This window comes from Dendrobates tinctorius, unplaced genomic scaffold (genome assembly GCF_039654945.1).
Source record: "Dendrobates tinctorius isolate UK_male_01 unplaced genomic scaffold, ASM3965494v1 ptg000039l, whole genome shotgun sequence".
NCBI classification, from domain to species: Eukaryota; Metazoa; Chordata; class Amphibia; order Anura; family Dendrobatidae; genus Dendrobates; species Dendrobates tinctorius.
The window spans coordinates 20,969,008-20,991,793 of record NW_027361707.1 but is presented as its reverse complement, the minus strand read 5'-3'; the positions used below and the strand labels follow the sequence as shown (position 1 = coordinate 20,991,793).

The 22,786-nt window shown below is 46.4% G+C and overlaps 1 protein-coding gene across 3 annotated transcripts in view; it reads left to right on the top strand.

Moving 5' to 3' along the window:
- AFAP1 (actin filament associated protein 1) overlaps nt 1-22,786 on the top strand; it is a 134,976-nt gene that overhangs the window by 97,640 nt on the left and 14,550 nt on the right. For all 3 annotated transcript variants that reach the window (XM_073574545.1, XM_073574544.1, XM_073574546.1), the window contains exons 7-11: nt 4,789-4,881; nt 5,186-5,264; nt 13,618-13,770; nt 13,853-14,064; nt 15,421-15,566. In XM_073574545.1, the coding sequence (XP_073430646.1) occupies nt 4,789-4,881; nt 5,186-5,264; nt 13,618-13,770; nt 13,853-14,064; nt 15,421-15,566 (683 nt within the window). The remainder of the gene's footprint in view (nt 1-4,788; nt 4,882-5,185; nt 5,265-13,617; nt 13,771-13,852; nt 14,065-15,420; nt 15,567-22,786) is intronic.

Sequence of the window (22,786 nt, the reverse complement as noted above, 5' to 3'; positions counted from 1 at the left end):
AAAAATAAGCCCTCACCGACCCCAGATCATGAAAAATGGAGACGCTACGGGGTCTCAGAAAATTGCACAAATTTTTTTTTTTCTTTTTTTTTTTTTTTAGTAAACTTTAGAATTTTTTTTCACCACTTCAATAAAAGAGGACATAGACATGTTTGGTGTCTATGAACTCGTAATGATGACCTGGAGAATCATAGTGGCAGGTCAGATTTAGCATCTAGTGAACCTAGCAAAAAAGCCAAACAAAAAACAAGTGTGGGATTGCACTTTTTTAGCAATTTCACCGCACTTGGAATTTTTTTCCCGTTTTCGAGTACACGACATGGTAAAAACAATGGTGTCATTTAAAATTACAACTCGTCCCGCAAAAAATAAGCCCTCACAGGGCCATATAGATGGAAAAATAAAAAAGTTATGGCTCTGGAATGAAAATGCAAAACCAAAAATACCCCTGGTCGTTAAGGGGTTAAAAATTACAAAAAAGGAAAATGGGCCAATGCAAAACTTTGTGCACCCCTGGAGATTTGTATGCTCAGAAAACTTTAAACAAGATTTCAAACCTTAATTAGACTGTTAGGATTATGGCTTGTTCACGATCATTGTTGGGAACGGCCAGGTGATGTAAATTTCCCAGCTTTATAAAAAAAACAGCCTCCTCTAACCTTGTGCCAAAGAACAGCAGCCATGGGTTCTTCTGTGCAGCTGCCTAGCACTCTGAAAATGAAAATGGTGGAGGCCCACAAAGCAGGAGAAGGCTATAATAAAGTAGCAAAGTGTTTTCAAGTTGCCCTTTCCTCAGTTCGAAATGTAATTAAGAAATGGCAGTTAACAAGAAAAGTGGAGGTCAAGATAAGGTCTGGAAGAACAAGCAAAATTTTGTTGAAAGCTGCTCGTAGGATTGCTAGAGAGGCAAATCTGAACCCCCGCTTCACTGCAAAACACTTTCAGAAAGATTTAGCAGACTCTGCAATTGTGGTACATTGTTCTACTATTCAGAGACACCTGCACAAATATTGCTTTCATAGAAAAATCATCAGAAGAATATCTCTCCTGCATCCTCACCATAAACTTCAGGATCAAAAGTATGCAAAAGAACATCTAAACAAGCCTGATATATTTTGGAAACAAGTCCTGTGGACCAAGGAGGTTAAAACAGACCTCTTTGGCCACAATGTGTGGAGTAAAAAAGGAACAGGATTTTAGGAAAAAAAACATCTTGCCAACCATTATGCATGGGAGTAGAGCAATCGTGCTTTGGGGTTGTGTTGCAGCCAATGACACTGGGAACATTCCACGGGTAGAATGGATTCAATGAAATGTCAACAAGTTCTTGATGCAAACTTAACACCATCTGTAAAAAAAAAAAGCTGAAGATGAAAAAGGATGGCTTCTACAAATGGATAATGGTCGTAAACACAGGTCAAAATCCACAATAGACGACCTCAAAAGGCACAAGCTGAAGGTTTTACAATGGCCCTCACAGTCCCCTGACCTGAACATCATTGAAAATCCGTGACTAATACTTTTAGCACGGTCCCTTTAAAATAAATATTAATCTTTCATTCCTGGTTCCACATTAGTTTTAAAATCCTGAACTCATAACTTTATAGCGGAATTGTTGCTTGTTCAGGATACAAAGCTCCAAATCCTCTTTTTATGTAGAGGACAGTGTCTTTTGGAGCTGGGTAAAAGAAAAAAAAAAGGGGGGGCAATAACCCTTAAAAAGAAATGGTAAGAAAATAATTATTGGAAGGAGAGGCGCACTATTAGAGTGAGTTGACAAGGTGTAAGGAGCGGTAGCTTTTGGACAGCTCTGCGAGTAGGAGTACAGGACCGATATAATCAGACAAAGGCCTTTTAGCACGAGTCTCTTCCTGCCGAGACTTCATGTATAGCCGGTCAGCGCAGAATGTGGTGAGCGCAGCAGTTTTTAGCCAGATCCGACCTATAACATAAACATGTGTTTAATATGAGTCCACACCTATAAGAGCACGAGGTGTGACAGGGGGACGGCTGGACGGAGGGGAGCTCACATTCCTGAACGCTGCTTTGTGCACTTGCCAAAGCGCTTCCCAGTGTTTTGTCTGCAGCTTGCATTACACAAAGCTCTTGCCAAAATAACTTAATCAGCTCTTCGAGCCCAAAAAAAAAGTCCACAATGGGTTCAAATGTCAAACAAGAAGTAAAAATAAAGTCCCAGGATGCTGAGTAATTGGATTCCTTTGTGCACGGGAAGGGTTTGTGCTGTGTGTGGAGTGAACCAGTCAAGATTAGGTGAAGGTCCATGGAGTCGTTGGTCATACTGGACTATATGTTATATGAATTTGGGAACATTTTGTTTCTTTTTTTGACTGCTTTTGGAAGACGATCCAGAAGTAATCGGTTTCCCTACAGCGACTCCTCAGGGTAAATGAAGCATTACACAGTACTTGATACAATCAGTGGATTTTTCAGGTCAAGTATGGAACATGTCGGGTCCTCGAGAGTAAGAGACTCACTTATAATTCACTCTGGTTAGTAGATAAGACTTTATTTTAAAAATTTCTGAATTTTGAGTTAGTAGATGGAGATCATCTGGTGGAACCCTATTCTTAAAGAAAACCCCACTCCACTCTTTCCTGTGTACATGCATTAAACAGATGGGTCTATGGCCACCATGCTTTTGTTCCTCAAGGGTGGTTCTGCAAAGAAAATGATCACTTGCTATCGGGTTTTCCTCACTGATCAAGGGAGGATCCTCCTACCCAGCCAGCTGGTATGCTTCATTAATGCTGCAGGAAAGGCATGCAAAGGAAAATAGGTAAAACACTGAAAACTGCAGCTGACCCTGCGGGTTCCTGTATAGACTAGAGATCCTGACCCTGTAGTCCCTGGTTCCTGCCTATGCGGAGATAGCCCTAACCACAGACTAGACAATGTCAATTCAGACCTAAGCTGCCTGAAAGGCCATCAAGGGATTCACATTCTTCCTAAAGAACAGGAGGGCAGAGCAGAGTACAAATTACCTACAGAAGGGAAAGTGTGCGGAGATAGAAAAATCGCAGAGTGAGTAAAACAAACCATGTAATACAGAATAAAGGATTAAGTACATACTGTTAGAGAATATGCCACCTACTTCCTAAAAAGAAACTGAATATTGGTGCAGGGTAAAGAACATAAACAGCAGAAAGAGATGCTCTAGCTGGTGTTTCACCGATTTGGATTAGACTACAGCAGGAAAATACCAGCAGGAGGAAGGAATATAAAGCCGCACCTGAAAGGTGATAGGTCAGACAAATGAGTAAATGAAAAGACCTGTTACCCTGAAAAGACAGAAGCAAGAATAATTCAGAGAAAAGGTTTATCTGCTTTGGCTCGACGGACAGAGAAGCCAACCACAAAGCACAAGCTCAAGGGTGGGTTCGAACTCACTCATAACACTTGGCCTTGTTTGTTCTGCTTATTAAAAATGGTGATAAAAAGCCTAAGATATAGAAATGAGCAAAACAATCAAATTTGTTACGAATATCCTTAAAAATTTCGGGTTTCAGGTTGGCTGCCAACCACCACTTGGCTGATTTATTTTGATGAATAGCATGGGATTAAAGGGGTTGTTCATTGAAAACAAGTGATCACCTATCTGACTGCTGGGACCTCACCGAAAGGCTGAACAAGGAACTTTTATCTCGGAATCGAGCAGCAATGCAAATGCTCCACCACTCTCCATTAGAGAATGAATCGAGCTGCAGTTGGGCGTCCAACTCCTCTTTGGTTCTTCCTATGCAGAGGCTGTCACATGTCCACCCGCCAACACTGAAGACTGTAAAAAAATGACTATTAGCCAACTTCTTTTTGTGCCAAGCACAACTTATTTCCAGCTGAGTGTTGTGGTTGTCAAGTATTAGGGGAAAAAAGTATTTGCTTTCTTTTAAAAGCAGCGCCACTCCTGTCAATAGGTTGTATCCAGTATTGCAGGTTCAATAAATAACAGGTGTGGTGCTGTTTCTGAAATAGAAGAATGGTCATGTTTTTTTTTTTTTTTTGGGGGGGGGGGTTCTGTGAAATATCAATTATGGGTATTCATTTTTATTTTCAACTCTGTATCGCATCTAGTAAGAAGTCCTGAATAAATATGCAAAACAGTATTATTATTATTTATTATTATAGCGACATTTATTCCATGGCGCTTTACATGAATAACTTTATTTAACAACAATCCCATTAAATCTAAATCTTTATGGCATTCGATGTGTTTTCTTCAATAAGTAACATAATAAGACGTCGGATCTGATTGACATTCATCGCCATCGGCCCCCGTGATATTATCACGAGCAGAACATTTGTTTTTCTTTTCCTAAACTTAAAGCTTAAAAAAATGTGGAGGTTCTGTGTAAAACGCTGTTTATTTTGGGTCCAGTCCATGTAAGGGCTTTTGATGTTGGGTCAAGCGCTCGTTATAATCTGCGACCATTCACATCTGCAGACTTGTGATGTAAATGGAAAATTGAAGCACTCTCCACCAGAATAACAATGAGAAGGGGACACACATACGTACAAGACCGCCAAGAGGTCTGCAAATGCTGCAAAGTAGGGAATAGGTGTTTTTCCAAAGCCACCACCAGGAGGATCTCACTTCAGAGATTCGCAGTATACAGTGCTCCCCCTAGTGGTGGCTGCCAGCAGCCAGTTTTATAATTTTGCGTCGTGGAGAAAAGCAGGGATTTTATTTTTCCCTGAGCCAAATGAGGCTGATTTATCAATATATTGATAGAAAAGTTCATTAAAGTCTCCTGTATTTTCCTTTTGTTGCAGGTGATGAAAGAAGCATGTAGTAGTTTCGGTGGGACTGTGGACTCAGATGGACACTCTTCAAGTTCTCCCGTGCCAAAGACGGAAATAGAAAAGGTATTTAATATATAATCTGATTTTTTATTATGTTAATGAGTAAAGTTTCTGGGGAATAACATTTTAAAGGGGGTTGTACGGTGAAAACTAAATTATCTCCTTGTTTATAAAGGACAATCCCTGCCTGCAGCCACCACTAGGGGGAGCTCAGGAGCCTAGTGCCAACAGCCTACATAGCAGGCTCCCTCTAGTGGTGGCAGCAGGCAACCAGAATGTTATCTTCCATGTCTGTGCAGATCTGGAGTAGTAAATAACCTGATTGCAGGCTCCTTTATATATACATTTTCTACTTTCTTTTACTCAGAAATTGACAGAGAGGCCAAGCTCAGATGGAGAGTGTAATGTGGAGAATGGCACAGCAACGGTCAATGGCAAGGAGCCCGGTATGTACATAGTTTGATCACCTTAGAAGCTTAAAGGGACACACATTGGACAGTGCTAGGCACAGAGATTTAGGCCTCTTTCACACTTCCGTTTTTTACAATCAGTCACAATCCGCCAGGTTTTGAAAAAAACGGATCCTCAAATTTTTTTTGAGGATCCGTTTTTTTCCCCATTGACTTGCATTAATGGCGGATTGTGACGGATTGCTGTCCGTTGCATCCGTTTTTTTTGAGGATCCGCCAAAAATTGCTGTCCGTCACCATCCTCAAAGATTTCAAAACGGAGCTTGAAACGTTATTTTCTGTGGCGGATCCTCCAGACACTCATTTAACCCGAAATTCTTTCTGGGTGCCGGACAAAAAAAAAAAAAAATTCTCTCTCTCTCCTCTCTCTCCCCTCTCTCTCTCCTCTCTCTCTCCTCTCTCTCTCCTCTCTCTCTCCTCTCTCTCTCCTCTCTCTCCTCTCTCTCCTCTCTTCCCGGCCAGCATTTCCTTTAAATTTTCAGGATCCGTCTAAAAACGGATCCTGTGCCATCCGTTCACATCAGTTAACAACGGATCCGCTTGTATGACTTTTTGGCGGATTTGAACTAATGCAAAAAAACTGAAGTGTGAAAGAGGCCTAACCGGTATCAAGGACAGAGAGACCAATGGGTAGATTTACCCATGTAACTCAGTCTATTTTAATGTAGACTGGCTTTGCGCCATATTACCGTTCAATTCAATAGTCTGTATATAGGTCCTGTCCATATCTGTGGTTTAATCATAACAGCCTCTTCTCTTAAAAGTGATCTGTCAGTCAGGTCAATCCTCCTAAGCCGTCTATATGGGCATTCAGGTCCTAGAAAGTTGAGTAAAATCACGCCTTTACATCTGCAATCCGATGTTGTATTCCAAAGATATCCACATTTTTCTTAATATGTAAATAATGTGTTCAGATCTAGGCCGGACCTAGGTCTCTCAGAGAATCTGCTTTCATAGGTTATTTTAAAGAAAGGAGGAGTTACCAGTGTGAGACATATAGATCAGGAGAGCAGCCGGTCAGTCGTTACATGTCTCACACTGGTAACGCCCCTTTAAGTTTAAAATAAAATATCAGTGTCCACCCATAGATCTTAACCGCTCATTTACATATTAATAAAAACGTGGATTTCTCTGGAATAAGACATGGGATCGCAGATATCAAGGTGTCATTTTATTCAGCTCCCTATGACCTACATGCCCATGTAGACGGCTCAGGAGGTTGATCCCACTGACGCATTCCCTTTAAAGTTGGCACCTTGGAGATCAGTTGATTGGTGTGTGTCTGCCGCGCGGCTCTTAGTTACCCGCTGTTTACCTTGGATACCAGCTTGCTCGCTGGTCCTGATCGCTGTTGAGTCTGCCTATGTGACAGCTCACTAGCCATCAGCTAACTATGTCCCAGCGATCTCAACCATGTAGGATCGTTGGTGGGATCACTGGGACATTGAAGCGTGTAACGGGGACCTTATGGTTGGAGGCCTGTGAACCCCCTCCTACCTGCTGGCATCCCTGTCTCTTTTGGTTAGCCATCCTGGCATGACATAATCATTGCAGGATGACGCACACACAACATCGCGCAAGGCCAGAAAATCAAAAGGGGAATCACAGATGCTGGAAGGTCCCGCAGCCACGGCATGATGACCTTGACTGCTGGACCTGGCTCTTGCAAATATATTCTCTCATCTCCAGTATACACTAGATAATCATTCTTATACAGGTTCCAGGGCTACATAATAATGCACTGCTCTTTACAATAGGTTGCTGATTTCCAACACTGCACTGATCAACTAATTGAGGGAGATCCGTCACTGCACAGCGCCGCGTGTTATGTAGTGGCTGTGCTTGGTATTGCATTACATTTTAGTAAATGCCACTGAATGGAACATGCTGCTCAGTAGAGCAGACACTCACCTATCAGATATTTTTGGCCATTATTTTTTTCAAGTCCTAGTTGGCCCCCTTGGAAAAAAAAATTAACATGTAAAGCATGTAGTCCTATTTTTTGGGGGAGGGGGTCACGCTATAAGAATGTATGCATTGCGGTGATTTATAGGAGATGGCTTCCGTCTTTTGTGACCTTCAGATTGAATGGCTTTCCCTTGTCTCCTCTGGGTAGACCACCCGGCATCCTTACAGCTGTATATTTTCTCCTACTGTTATTCTTTATGGAGCATTGACTTCCTGGCGGCAGCTGATGTATAACCCTGAGGTTCCCGTATGTCTGACCTCCGCCGGCCTAGTCATGGGGGTGGTGGCTATCTAATTACCATTGGATGATATCAGAACTGGTTACCGTATTGAAAATCATTGATGCCATACGATAACTTAGTTGCATAAGTTGTAAATGAAAGGGGATCTTAAGCCAGATTTCACCACACAAACTGCATTACATTATTAAATGGATTTCTAAGACCTGATGAGGCTGGAATAATTACTTTGAAAATCCACCTCCAGAGAGGTTGTATAATCCCGATAATAGGATGAGCCATTTATGAGTCCTCTTAGAGTTACATACTGTAAAACACTCAGTTTTATATCAGGCAGGGAAAAGTTTTACAGCCATACATTTCCAAAGTAAATACACCAAACACCATCAGGTCCAAAACCCCTATTTTTATAATATGTGCAGTTTGAAGTATGAAATTTGGTGACGGATCCCTCTCCTATTGGCCGAATGCTCGTTCAGCGGATAACAATCAGTCCCAACGCCCTCATACACAAGTTCAGCTTGGCACAATGTGCGTGTTTTACGGTGGGGAGAAGGTAGTCCTCCACAGTCAGTCACCTCATGCCCAGTCTCCCGTCATCTGTCAGGGAGGGTTTGTGGCCCCCAAACACATTATGTTATTGACTGACCTCTCTTACAACACCACGGTGGTCTGTCTCTTCTCTAATATGTATGGGGAATTAAAGTTTAAAGGTATGGACGATCACCTTATCACATCCTCAAGCACCCTGCCTTGTTGAGAACCCAGTTATCATGTGAATTAAAGGGGTTTTGCATACTGATGGCATATCTTAAGGGTAGGTTATTAATTTCATATAAGTAGGGGTCCGACATCCGGTGCCCACCGCCAAATAGTAGGGCCTTCCTCACCCTCACCTGGTCTGGCATTGAGTTTCCTCACCTGGTCTGTTATTGTCTGCAGCGCTGATGTCACTTTGTCAGCACTGCAGCTAATGATTGAGTTCAGTGGTTCCACCCAAGTTCATAGCATGAGCTGCTGAGCTCACTGGTTGGCTGCAGCGCTGTCGACTTGCAGCACCGCAGCCAGTAAGAAACACAGGAACCGGTGGTGGAGACTCAGCACTGGACCCTTGGAGGGTGAGCAAAGCACAGATTCTTTTTATAAAAACAAAAACCGGGGGACAGGTGTTTTCAGAAAACCCCTTTAATGCTTCGTCTTTTCCAGTCGATTATGCTGCTGATTGAACTTTTCATCTCTCTTAAGCCGTTCAATTGCTGTTACCTTATAATGGATCTCGGAGGGTTCCATATTGATTTCCTGCTGTCTTTTATCCTGTTGCTGTCAAACCGGCAAACACACGGCCATATCTTCTCTACTTACACTGTATCCTTAATTAATCTGTAGTATAAAGTCATAGCCTGACAGAGCTTAAAGGGCACTATCATTATGTAAGCGCCAGAGATTGCCATTAACTCAGTCCATAGTGAGCGCAAATTTTGGGTAACGAACAGGGACTGCACCTCTCCTCATAAAGTCTCCTCTTATCTCTTCATTCAGTCTTGGTGCCCTTCGAATACATTTTTTTGTGTATTATTTGCATTTACCACTTCTCATAGCCACACTTCTACCTTTCTTGTTCCTGGTGTTTTTTTTTTATGTTATGCCACTGCCACCTGCTTGAAAAAACGGACAAAGCTGAAAGAAAGTTATCACAAGCAGGAGGCAGTGGAGACAGTCATTCACAGTTCCTGTACAGTAGAACTATGTGTTGTAGCCTACACCTACCTCACAGATAGGACTCAGGGCAGGGCCGTAGTAATGCTACATCCCCTTTGACTGAGGCATTCTTAGTCTGCATTAGGTGAATCCCATAAGTTTGGGGCAGGCCCTTTTCTGTTCCTCATGACTGTATCCAGTGCATGGAGCAAGGTCTGTAGAGACATGGTTGGGGGAGTTTGGTGTTGAAGCACATGATCAAGACGTTATGGCCCCACAGAGTCTCGACCTCAGCCCCATCCAATCTCAACTTACAACTACTTCAATGATGGATTTCAATAATCGGTCATTAGTAATTGTTAAAATGTAAATGTTCCTTTTAGTTTCTGCCTTCGTGGTGTAAATACATATAGCATGTTATAATAGCATTTCATCAGTAGGTTCAGTCCGTCCTGGTTAGTGTTGATTGTGGTCACCGTCATGGCCCCCATTAATCACAGTGAATGTGACAGTGGAGTTTGGCTCTCCTGTAATTCTGCCTACATGGTAATACAGAAGGGGCCTGGAAAAGCCGGTCACAGACATTCCTCTGGATTGCGGCATTGCTGGCGCACACTGTTGGCACACCACCCATCAGGGACGAAGGCGAAATACATAATCGTGGGAAGATCACCAACAGCCATGGTGCTGTCTCATTTTATTCCGTTTTTCATCATTTGTATGGAGCACGCAGTTTTGTGGGTTTTTTTTTTTTTATATTACATGTGTATGTGCATCTCATGCGGGTTAAAGAGGACTAATTGGCTCTGCCGACCTGTTGATTTGGGTAAACTCCTTCGTTCCCCATGAAATGATTATATAGCGTCTATTTTTTGTTGTTGTTCTTTAAGGAATATTGGTCTTTTCATCTTGTTATTCCTGTTGGAATTTCCAGTAAATTACTATTACTGTTGTCATACGCAGCCATAGTAAAAAGCGCCTTTAAAAATTATTCCACAATTTCTCCTAGAAAATTATTGCAATTGCACGTATTTTATTATTTCCTTAGTATTAGAACACAAAAAGCTTGAGGAAAGAAGGCATATTGGACATAATTTCACACAAAACCCCAATAATGCCGACGTATAGTTTAGGCCGGTTTCACATTTGCGTTTAAGGCCGCAGCGTCGGCATGCGCACGGCCGCCGCTAAGCTCCGCCCCTGCCGCGCCCCTGCCGGTAGCTCCGCCTCCGGGCGCATGACTCTGCATGCGTCATGCGTCCCCTATCTTTATCACTGAGGACGCAGGCCGTGCACAGTATGCATTTTGGCGGCGCCTGCGTCCTTTTGACGGTGCGCCGACCAGCGCCAATGAACCTGTTGCAATTTGGTTGCGCTCGGCACACCGTCAAAAGGACGCAGGCGCCGCCAAACGCATACTGCGCACGGCCTGCGTCCTCAGTGATAAAGATAGGGGACGCATGCAGCGTCATGCGCCTGGAGGCGGAGCTACCGGTGGAGGTGCGGCAGGGGCGGGGCTTAGCGGCGGCCGTGCGCAAATGTGAAACTAGCCTTACTGTGACACTGATGCACCCTTGAGCCTGTAGGACAATTTGAATTTCTTTAAACCTTGATTGTTGTTGCTCATCCACCATCCGGACGATCCTGCGTTACAACCTTTCATCAATTTTTCTCTGACGTCCACATCCAGTGAGATTAGCTACAGTGCCATGGGTTGTCTCGCACCGTGAGCAAAGGAACGTCAGGATCTCCGGAGATGGACTTGTCACCTTGAGATTGTTAATATTGTTCAACAATTTTGGTTCTCAAGTCCTCAGACAGTTCTCTTCTCTTTGTGTTCTCCATGCTTAGTGTGACGCACAATGCAAAAATTGAGTTACCTTCTCCCCTTCTTATCTGGTTTCAGTTGTAATTTTCATATTGCCCTCACCCGTTACTTGCTACAAGCGAGTTAGAACGAGCATCATATGCTTGAAACAAAGTTGTTTACCCTCAGTTTTGGAAAGGTGCCAGCAATTTAGTCTAAACTATTTTTGAGGGTTTTGTGTGAAATTGTCCAATTTGCCTTTTTTTCCTCTGTATTTTTTTGTGTTGTTCCAATACCCACAAAGGAAATAAAGAAATGTGTAATTGTAATAATTTTCTGGGAGAAACACTGCATTTTCTGGAACAATTTCAAGAGTGCCAACACTTTCAGCCATGACTGTTGTAATTTAATTAGAAATAATGTCTGGCATTGATGTGGTCGATGATTGATTACCCGTGATTGCTGCAGCCAGTGACTGGCCTCATCTGTTTACATCAACTTGGACCAATGCCTTTAGGGTGACTCTAGATGTCCGTGATGTACAGGCCAGCCATGGGTTTCCCGACCTGAACTTGACAGCCTCCTATAGGACTACGAGGCTTTTCAAGTTTGGGTCAGAAGACCTTTGGCCGGTCCATGTATCGGAGACCTATTTCATAGCGAATGTCTGAATTCACCCTTTGAGAGCTCGTCTGCACCCATCGCCCCGCTATGCCATGATGTCTTGACTTGGGAGCAAGAGATGATTCGGACATTAGGGCAGTGCCCAAGTTCTCTTGGCTAGTGTGGGAGGACACAGCTTCTTGGTATACTTGGATATGCTTTCCATTTTTTCATATTTTGGAAGCCAGCCCCTGGAGAAATGAGGCTTATTGTGCTTTTGGGTCTGGCAGATCCCATCTGTATACTTGAGAAGATTATCTTACACCTTCCATTATTTGTCATAATGTTATTATTTAGCCCAACCCATAGCTCTTATATGTCCTGAGTCATAGGTTACTCTGTCTACACCTGTGCTTTGTAATTTTTTTGGCTTATATTGGACTAGTCCAGAGGGCGTCTCCTAGACTAGCAAATCGGATCTTCAGGAGAAAGAAGTGTGACACTGGAGGTAGCTAACCTTTCATTCGATGTACGACCCTATATTGAGCCTTGCTACATGATGTTTAGCCAAACCAGTCATCCAAATGGAAGTGTCACCCATCCGTTGACAGCTGTTTTGAGGGATCATGGACAGCTGGTACTAGAGCCACCCTTCTTCCTTTCTGAAGATAAAGATCTCCAGGGGAAAGAAATCTTATTCCCTTGTACTACCTACTGGGGATGTCTTCCTTTTTAAGTCAAGGTATGACCCTTTAACCAGCCATACCAAGTGATATTTAGCCAAACCAGTTGTCCAAATGAAAGACACCCATCTGTAGACAACTATTTTGGGAAATTTTGCCTCACGTTGGAGCAGAGCAGGATACTGGTTGGCTCGATAGGTGGCACTTGATGAAGAGGAAGATCTCCGGGAGGAAGAAATCTAGCTCTGTAGTGCATCATTTTGGAGGCAGCCACCCTATGTCAATGTATGACCTATTAACGAGCCTTACAACATATTTAGCCAAACCAGTCTTCCAAATGGTAAAGACCCACAGCTGCTTGGCAGGATCTTAGAGAGCTGGTAATAGATAGTCATCCTTCTTCCTCTTTAAAGATGAAAATGTGTAGGAGAAAGAAATCCGGCTCCATCTACTGAATGTAGCTGCCCTATAAGTCAACTTATGACCCCCTAACCAGTCATGCCACATAATATTTAGTCATCCCAGTCTTCCGGATGAAAAAAGACACCCATCTGTAGGCAGTTGTTTCTGGGGATCCTCCCTCTCATGATGCCTAGCAGAATAGTTAGACGGCACTAGGGAACCACCGTTCTTCCTTCTTGAAGAGCTAGTTTGCATTGTCTGGCCTTTACATTTTCTTAGACCTGCTGATGGTCTCCACAAGGAGAGTGTCATGATCCAGACCGGGGTTGGAGCCCTGTTTTCCCTTTTTCCTGGTCTGGCCATGAAAGGAGTTAACTTTTCTCAGCCTCAGTCTGGGTTTAGGTTGCTATTATCGTCGCTGCTTCCTGCAGGCGATGTCGGTTATAGTACCTGCCTCGGGCTGCTGTAGCTGACTCTGGTCCTGCTACGTTTGCTATCTGATCCTGTGTCTCTGTTTTCCCATATTCCCGTCCTGACTCAATGTTTCCCTTTATTGTGCTGACTCCCTGGTCCGACCGTTGCTGATTCTCTAACTAGTTTCTGACTACGTGTATTGCTGTGACCTCTGGTAATTTGTTCCCTCTCTATTGCTGACCTGACTTTTCTGACTACTCTTCCGCCACCTAGTGGCACCTGCCTGCTGCTCTGTGGTTTCACTGTGAGTGTACCTGTCTTTCCTTCACCCGCAACCCTGGTGGAGGCTGTGTGCTACTGCGCTGCAGCAGGCATTACAGAGAGACCCTATTCCCAAGTCCTAGATTAACTGGAGGGACATTTTACAGAAGACTGGTGATTTTCAGATATCTCTCCTCACGAAGGTGCAGAGGTAGAAGGCCAAGTTCACAAAATATTTTGCTGTCCCCTCCCAGTGAAAAGGAAGAAAAGTGGCACAAAAACTGAAGCTAAAGGTACAGTAACCAAAGTAACGGGGAAGAAAATAACAAAAATAATCGGTCTGGGAAAGAAGAAGCCGAGTACAGATGAGCAGACATCATCGGCAGAAGAAGATGTTCCAACGTGTGGTAAGATGTCATGATGTCTGATTGTAGGAAGCTGCTGCCATGTTATCCGCGCTAAACCTTTTTATATCCGGCCTCCTTTAAGGTTACCTAAATGTGCTGAGCAACAACCGGTGGCGGGAGCGATGGTGTCGGGTCAAGGACCACAAACTCATCTTTCATAAAGACCGGACAGATCTTAAGACGCACATAGTGTCCATACCTCTACGAGGATGTGAAGTCATCCCAGGACTCGACTCTAAGCACCCGCTGACGTTCCGTCTTCTCCGGAATGGACAGGAGGTGGCCGTGCTCGAGGTATGTCTGTCTGACAGGTTGCATAGTAATAACAACCATGCAAAGGTACAACAGCGTCCCAAAGTAGTGGAAACCGGCAACCAAAGAATCCCTGGTGCTGTTTTTTTAAGGAGATCTATCACCAGAATTCACAATACACATTGCATTCATTATTTTAAAAGATTTTTAGACCAGACGAGGCTGATGTATTTACTGTGAAAATATCGTGTCAGATTGGCTGTATAATCCTGATGTAAAAAATAGCTTTTTAGAAGTCCAGCTATAGAGTGAGAGAACTCATGCCTCCAAGCCTCCATCCACCGAGCCCGACTGACAATGGCAGCTAATATTGAGCAATGTGTGATCTCTGCAACAGGGAGGAGGGACAGTGGGGAGCTGTCAATTAGGCAAGGAGTGGCACATACGGCAGCTGTGAGGAGGGACACTGAGGAATAGTAATGGGCGAACCCGAAAAGTAAAGTTCGGGGTCTGTACTGAACACTCACTGTTTAGGCTTGGACTTCTTCAGGAGGTCCGTGTTACTCTTCAGGATCGTCACCATGAACATCGGGTGTTTCCTGCACCATCATGCAGAAACACCAACGCCTCTGATCTGCGGTAAGATTATTGCCGTCGGTCAGAGCGCCAGCAGATGTGATCGGCAGTAATAGTTTACCTCTGTTTACTGAGGCGTCAGGTGATGTGAGTAGTACTCCCATCAGCCTATTGCTGCTGCCACTAATAACAGCAAGAGCAGGCACGGCTGATGGGAGTATTCATCAGCCAGCGCCTGTTCTATAAATAAAAAAAAATGTCACAGCTCACCTCCTCCTCCTATGCAATGACCTTTACCAAGACTAGAGAAGGCCCAGTAGGGTTAGTACAGTCTGTAGCAGCTATTGTCCATATAAAGAACAGGAAGTAGGAGTCTCATATTAGACCCAGTGGGAAAATGGCAAGATTTTTGCTTAATTTTTCTTTCTTTTTTTCGTTATATATATATATATATATATATATATATATATATATATATATATATATATATATATATATATATATATATATATATACGGTAAATATAGATTGCAAAATAAAAAATGAGTTATCAAAATTTGCAATAAAACAAACAAAAGAACATTTAAAACCTGATTTAAAGGGTAACTTTCCATTCCATGTAATAAGGCTAGACGGTATCTCGGCACTAGTGACGGAAGGGACATGGTGATTTGGTGGAGACTTTGGTGTTGGGAGCTACCTGGGGAGAAATGCTGATGTGCTCTCCTCTAGAAGGAAGGAAGCGGCCTCCTTTCTGCCTCCTACAGGAGAAGAGCTCATTTTCAGACTTGTAATAATAACTTCTCCTGTGTTTGTCGTTAGGCTTCGTCTTCAGAAAACATGGGAAGGTGGATCGGAATCTTACTGGCAGAAACAGGATCCTCTACGGATCCCGGAGCCCTGCACTATGACTACATCGATGTGGACACCACGGCCAACGTCATCCAGACGGCGAAGCAGTCGTTCTGGTAAGAGGACAAGCCATACAACACACCCGGGGGCTAGCTCTCCCTACAGCTGGCGTTTGTTACAGTGTGTCAGTGCAGCTTATGTGCTCTACTATTTAGGCAGGATCTATATCTGGAATGTTTGCGCTCGCACGAGGGGTATTTTTCACCTAAGATGCTCTCACATATGTTAAAGCTAAAAAGTACACATTTTATGACTGTTTTGTGGGAAGTTGCCAAGTACGACCTAAATTATCAATTTAATAGCCGCTTATGTCTCTTCTTATTTAGAGGTGATGTGTTTTCTTATAAGCCGCCTTCATTGTCCGGCCTAATTAACTTTACTTCAGTCGAGCAGGTCAGAACCACAGTTTGGCTTCTTTACCGCGTCCACTCCTGATTTCATTACAGCATGATAAAATGAAGATAATTTCAGTCATTGGCCCCCATTATTTATCTCCAAACCGAAAACTTCTGTGCGGATTCTCTTCTGTGTAGCGCCACCTGGAGGTGTTGTGCGGATTCTCTTCTGTGTAGCGCCACCTGGAGGTGTTGTGCGGATTCTCTTTTGTGCAGCGCCACCTGGAGGTGGTGTGCGGATTCTCTTCTGTGCAGCGCCACCTGGAGGTGTTGTGCGGATTCTCTTCTGTGCAGCGCCACCTGGAGGTGTTGTGCGGATTCTCTTCTGTGCAGCGCCCCCTGGAGGTGTTGTGCGGATTCTCTTCTGTGCAGCGCCCCCTGGAGGTGTTGTGCGGATTCTCTTCTGTGCAGCGCCACCTGGAGGTGTTGTGCGGATTCTGTTCTGTGCAGCGCCACCTGGAGGTGTTGTGCGGATTCTGTTCTGTGCAGCGCCACCTGGAGGTGTTGTGCGGATTCTCTTCTGTGCAGCGCCACCTGGAGGTGTTGTGCGGATTCTCTTCTGTGCGGCGCCACCTGGAGGTGTTGTGCGGATTCTCTTCTGTGCGGCGCCACCTGGAGGTGTTGTGCGGATTCTCTTCTGTGCAGCGCCGCCTTGTGGTGTTGTGCGGATTCTCTTCTGTGCGGCGCCACCTGGAGGTGTTGTGCGGATTTTCTTCTGTGCAGCGCCACCTGGAGGTGTTGTGCGGATTCTCTTCTGTGCAGCGCCACCTGGAGGTGTTGCGCGGATTCTCTTCTGTGCAGCGCCTCCTGGAGGTGTTGTGCGGATTTTCTTCTGTGCAGCGCCACCTGGAGGTGTTGTGCGGATTCTCTTCTGTGCAGCGCCACCTAGTGATGTTGTGCGGATTCTCTTCTGTGCGGCGCCGCCTGGAGGTGTTGTGCGGATTCTCTTCTGTGCAGCACCACCTGGAGGTGTTGTGCGGATTCTCTTCTGTGCAGTGCTGCCTAGTGATGTTGTGCAGATTCTCTTCTGTGCAGCGCCACCTGGAGGTGTTGTGCGGATTCTCTTCTGTGCAGCGCCACCTGGAGGTGTTGTGCGGATTCTCTTCTGTGCAGCACCACCTGGAGGTGTTGTGCGGATTCTCTTCTGTGCAGTGCTGCCTAGTGATGTTGTGCGGATTCTCTTCTGTGCGGCGCCACCTGGAGGTGTTGTGCGGATTCTCTTCTGTGCGGCGCCACCTGGAGGTGTTGTGCGGATTCTCTTCTGTGCAGCGCCGCCTTGTGGTGTTGTGCGGATTCTCTTCTGTGCGGCGCCACCTGGAGGTGTTGTGCGGATTCTCTTCTGTGCAGCGCCACCTGGAGGTGTTGTGCGGATTTTCTTCTGTGCAGCGCCACCTGGAGGTGTTGTGCGGATACTCTTCTGTGCAGCGCCACCTGGAGGTGTTGTGCGGATACTCTTCTGTGCAGCACCACCTGGAGGTGTTGTGCGGATTCTCTCCTGTGCAGCGCCACCTGGAGGTGTTGTGCGGATTCTCTTCTGTGCAGCGCCACCTGGAGGTGTTGTGCGGATTCTCTTCTGTGCAGCGCCACCTAGTGATGTTGTGCGGATTCTCTTCTGTGCGGCGCCGCCTGGAGGTGTTGTGCGGATTCTCTTCTGTGCAGCTCCACCTGGAGATGTTGTGCGGATTCTCTTCTGTGCAGCACCACCTGGAGGTGTTGTGCGGATTCTCTTCTGTGCAGCACCACCTGGAGGTGTTGTGCGGATTCTCTTCTGTGCAGCGCTGCCTAGTGATGTTGTGCAGATTCTCTTCTGTGCAGCGCCACCTGGAGGTGTTGTGCGGATTCTCTTCTGTGCAGCGCCACCTGGAGGTGTTGTGCGGATTCTCTTCTGTGCAGCGCTGCCTAGTGATGTTGTGCAGATTCTCTTCTGTGCGGCGCCACCTGGAGGTGTTGTGCGGATTCTCTTCTGTGCAGCGCCACCTGGAGGTGTTGTGCGGATTTTCTTCTGTGCAGCGCCACCTGGAGGTGTTGTGCGGATACTCTTCTGTGCAGCGCCACCTGGAGGTGTTGTGCGGATTCTCTTCTGTGCAGCGCTGCCTAGTGATGTTGTGCAGATTCTCTTCTGTGCAGCGCCACCTGGAGGTGTTGTGCGGATTCTCTTCTGTGCAGCGCCACCTGGAGGTGTTGTGCGGATTCTCTTCTGTGCAGCGCTGCCTAGTGATGTTGTGCAGATTCTCTTCTGTGCGGCGCCACCTGGAGGTGTTGTGCGGATTCTCTTCTGTGCAGCGCCACCTGGAGGTGTTGTGCGGATTCTCTTCTGTGCAGCGCTGCCTAGTGATGTTGTGCGGATTCTCTTCTGTGCAGCGCCACCTGGAGGTGTTGTGCGGATTCTCTTCTGTGCAGCGCCACCTGGAGGTGTTGTGCGGATTCTCTTCTGTGCAGCGCCACCTGGAGGTGTTGTGCGGATTCTCTTCTGTGCAGCGCCACCTGGAGGTGTTGTGCGGATTCTCTTCTGTGCAGCGCCACCTGGAGGAGTTGTGCGGATTCTCTTCTGTGCGGCGCCACCAGGAGGTGTTGTGCGGATTCTCTTCTGTGCAGCGCCACCTGGAGGTGTTGTGCGGATTCTCTTCTGTGCAGCGCCGCCTTGTGGTGTTGTGCGGATTCTCTTCTGTGCGGCGCCACCAGGAGGTGTTGTGCGGATTCTCTTCTGTGCAGCGCCACCTGGAGGTGTTGTGCAGATTCTCTTCTGTGCGGCGCCTCCTAGTGGTGTTGTACGGATTCTCTTCTGTGCGGCGCCTCCTAGTGGTGTTGTGCGGATTCTCTTCTGTGCAGCGCCACCTGGAGGTGTTGTGCGGATTCTCTTCTGTGCGGCGCCTCCTAGTGGTGTTGTGCGGATTCTCTTCTGTGCAGCGCCACCTGGAGGTGTTGTGCGGATTCTCTTCTGTGCAGCGCCACCTGGAGGTGTTGTGCGGATTCTCTTCTGTGCAGCGCCACCTGGAGGTGTTGTGCGGATTCTCTTCTGTGCAGCGCCACCTGGAGGTGTTGTGCGGATTCTCTTCTGTGCAGCGCCGCCTTGTGGTGTTGTGCGGATTCTCTTCTGTGCGGCGCCACCTGGAGGTGTTGTGCGGATTCTCTTCTGTGCAGCGCCGCCTGGAGGTGTTGTACGGATTCTCTTCTGTGCAGCGCTGCCTTGTGGTGTTGTGCGGATTCTCTTCTGTGCAGCGCCACCTGGAGGAGTTGTGCGGATTCTCTTCTGTGCAGCGCCACCAGGAGGTGTTGTGCGGATTCTCTTCTGTGCAGCGCCACCTGGAGGTGTTGTGCGGATTCTCTTCTGTGCAGCGCCGCCTTGTGGTGTTGTGCGGATTCTCTTCTGTGCGGCGCCACCTGGAGGTGTTGTGCGGATTCTCTTCTGTGCAGCGCCGCCTGGAGGTGTTGTGCGGATTCTCTTCTGTGCAGCGCTCCCTTGTGGTGTTGTGCAGATTCTCTTCTGTGCAGCGCCACCTGGAGGTGTTGTGCGGATTCTCATCTGTGCGGCGCCACCAGGAGGTGTTGTGCGGATTCTCTTCTGTGCGGCGCCACCTGGAGGTGTTGTGCGGATTCTCTTCTGTGCAGCGCTGCCTTGTGGTGTTGTGCGGATTCACTTCTGTGCGGCGCCACCTGGAGGTGTTGTGCGGATTCTCTTCTGTGCAGCGCCACCTGGAGGTGTTGTGCAGATTCTCTTCTGTGCGGCGCCTCCTAGTGGTGTTGTGCGGATTCTCTTCTGTGCAGCGCCACCTGGAGGTGTTGTGCGGATTCTCTTCTGTGCGGCGCCGCCTAGTGGTGTTGTGCGGATTCTCTTCTGTGCAGCGCCACCTGGAGGTGTTGTGCGGATTCTCTTCTGTGCAGCGCCACCTGGAGGTGTTGTGCGGATTCTCTTCTGTGCAGCGCCACCTAGTGGTGTTGTGCGGATTCTCTTCTGTGCAGCGCCACCTGGAGGTGTTGTGCAGATTCTCTTCTGTGCAGCGCCACCTGGAGGTGTTGTGCGGATTCTCTCCTGTGCAGCGCCACCTGGAGGTGTTGTGCGGATTCTCTTCTGTGCAGCGCCACCTGGAGGTGGTGTGCGGATTCTCTTCTGTGCAGCGCCACCTGGAGGTGTTGTGCGGATTCTCTTCTGTGCAGCGCCGCCTAGAGGTGTTGTGCGGATTCTCTTCTGTGCAGCGCCACCTGGAGGTGTGCGGATTCTCTTCTGTGCAGCACCGCCTAGTGATGTTGTGCGGATTCTCTCCTGTGCAGCGCCACCTGGAGGTGTTGTGCGGATTCTCTTCTGTGCAGCGCCACCTGGAGGTGTTGTGCAGATTCTCTTCTGTGCAGCGCCACCTGGAGGTGTTGTGCGGATTCTCTCCTGTGCAGCGCCACCTGGAGGTGTTGTGCGGATTCTCTTCTGTGCAGCGCCACCTGGAGGTGGTGTGCGGATTCTCTTCTGTGCAGCGCCACCTGGAGGTGTTGTGCGGATTCTCTTCTGTGCAGCGCCACCTGGAGGTGTTGTGCGGATTCTCTTCTGTGCAGCGCCACCTGGAGGTGTGCGGATTCTCTTCTGTGCAGCACCGCCTAGTGATGTTGTGCGGATTCTCTCCTGTGCAGCGCCACCTGGAGGTGTTGTGCGGATTCTCTTCTGTGCAGCGCCACCTGGAGGTGTTGTGCGGATTCTCTTCTGTGCAGCGCCGCCTAGTAGTGTTGTGCGGATTCTCTTCTGTGCAGCGCCACCTGGAGGTGTTGTGCGGATTCTCTTCTGTGCAGCGCCACCTGGAGGTGTTGTGCGGATTCTCTTCTGTGCAGCGCCGCCTAGTGATGTTGTGCGGATTCTCTTCTGTGCGGCGCCACCTGGTGGTGCTCTGAAGAACAGCAAAAAAAAAACAAAAAAACTTTTGCTGATTGGTTGTTTTTAACATGGAAGGTATAGCGCATCCAAAATGATGAGCTAGGCATAAAGATGCACGCTCGATGCAGCCAAGCATGTTTGTTTCATTTCACTAGGGGGATTGGACGGCTTATTACCTGGATCAAAAACCATATCTCTGGATGTGTAAGTCTACATTAAAGGGGTTGTTTACTACTTTTAGGCCACATTCACACGTTCGGTATTCGGTCAGTATTTCACATCAGTATTAGGCTATGTGCACACGTATGCAGAACATTTCTGCTTGAAAACCTGACTCCTTCCCAGAAACCGTGCGTTTTTTTTCTATCTTTCCGCGCGTTTCTTTGAGCAAAAAACACGTGTTTTTAATGCGTTTTTTTCCGGAACGGTCCCAATCACATAGAAAATTAGCTAGAAATGCGGAATTTTCCGCGAAATTAATGAGCATGCTGCGTTTTTTTTCCGCTATGCGGTTTTTTTTTTCGTGAAAAAAACGTCAATTTGCACAAATGCGGAATGCATTAAAATTCATGGGAAGCTTCTTTTAAGCGTTTTTTAAGCCTTTTATTTGGTAAAAACACAAAACAAAACGCAACGTGTGAACACAGTCTTAGTAAACCAAAACCAGGAGTGGGTGATAAATCCAGAAGTGGTGACGGGTTTCTATTACACTTTTCCTCTGATTGATCCACTCCTGGTTTTGACTATAAATACTGATGTAAAACACTGACCGTGAGAACGTGGCCCTACGTTGGTAGCCTTTCCTTAGGATAGGTCATCAATGTCTTATTGGCCGGGGTCCGACACCCGGCACCCCCACTAATCAGCTGCTACCACTGTCAGGGCGATGCACGTCCACCTTATATTTGAGCATGCGGCTGATGAGCAGCGCCCTGCGGCGGCCGCTACAAGTAGACGGACAGAAACCACAAAAAAAAAAGCAATGCAAAAACGTCCAAAAATAGTAGTATAATGAAGAATAGTAAATCTTTATTAGAACACCAGATAGGTAACAAATATGGATAAAAAAGTGACACACGTTAACTGCAAAAGCAGCAGTGAGCCAGTAACCGGTGGGGCCAGCAGCGGGCAGGGTGAGCTGCTTCCCCCTGGTGTGTGTTCCATCAGATATTAGATCTATGGCTATAACATTTGCTTTTTACTATTAGTGGATATCATCCTGGGACGATCCCTGTTATATAGACAATGTGCTGTCCATCTACGTCATCTAAGCTGTGATTGGCCACTGTTATGGCCTTACGCACTTTTTTGTGATTTAGCCATCTATTAGGTTTATGACGTCACTATTGAGGCAACCACCGGTTACTGTCTCACTGCTGCTTTTGCAGTTAACGTGTGTCGCTTTTTTATCCATATTTGTTACCTATCTGGTGTTCTAATAAAGCTTTACTATTCTTCATAATACTACTATTTTTGGACTTTTTTGCATTGCTTTTTTTGTGGTTTATGTCTATATTTATGCAGTGTGTCCTGCTCCGTCCTTACAATGAGCTAGAGCGACCATTTTTGTAATTATTTGCTCTTTATATTTCAAATAGGACGTTATTTGTCCTCTCCAGCTCTGCGTGCTCTCATTTTTTCTTACAAGCAGATGGAGCAGCTCCACAAGTGGGTATTTCCAGCCGCCGACAGTGGTAGAGCCATCAATGTAAAAGTAGTGGAGAACCCATTTGAATAGTTGCCAACATGTACATTAAATACATCATCAGGGGTTAGAAATGGCGCCACCATCTGCTTCTGTCTGATATTGCAGCTCAACCCCTTTCACTTAATTGGGTTTTCCAGCTTTGGAAAACCTGTCCGTTGGGTGAAATTGCGAACTGTGCTTCACTCATACTCCCTTGGTCCCATGCTAAGCCTCTGCTCTCGGTCTATGAGCTCTGTGGATCTGCCTGAATTGACAGCGCAAAATACTCCGAGCCGCTGAGCTCTGTGATTGGCTGCAGAGTGTGCGGGCAGTGCCGGA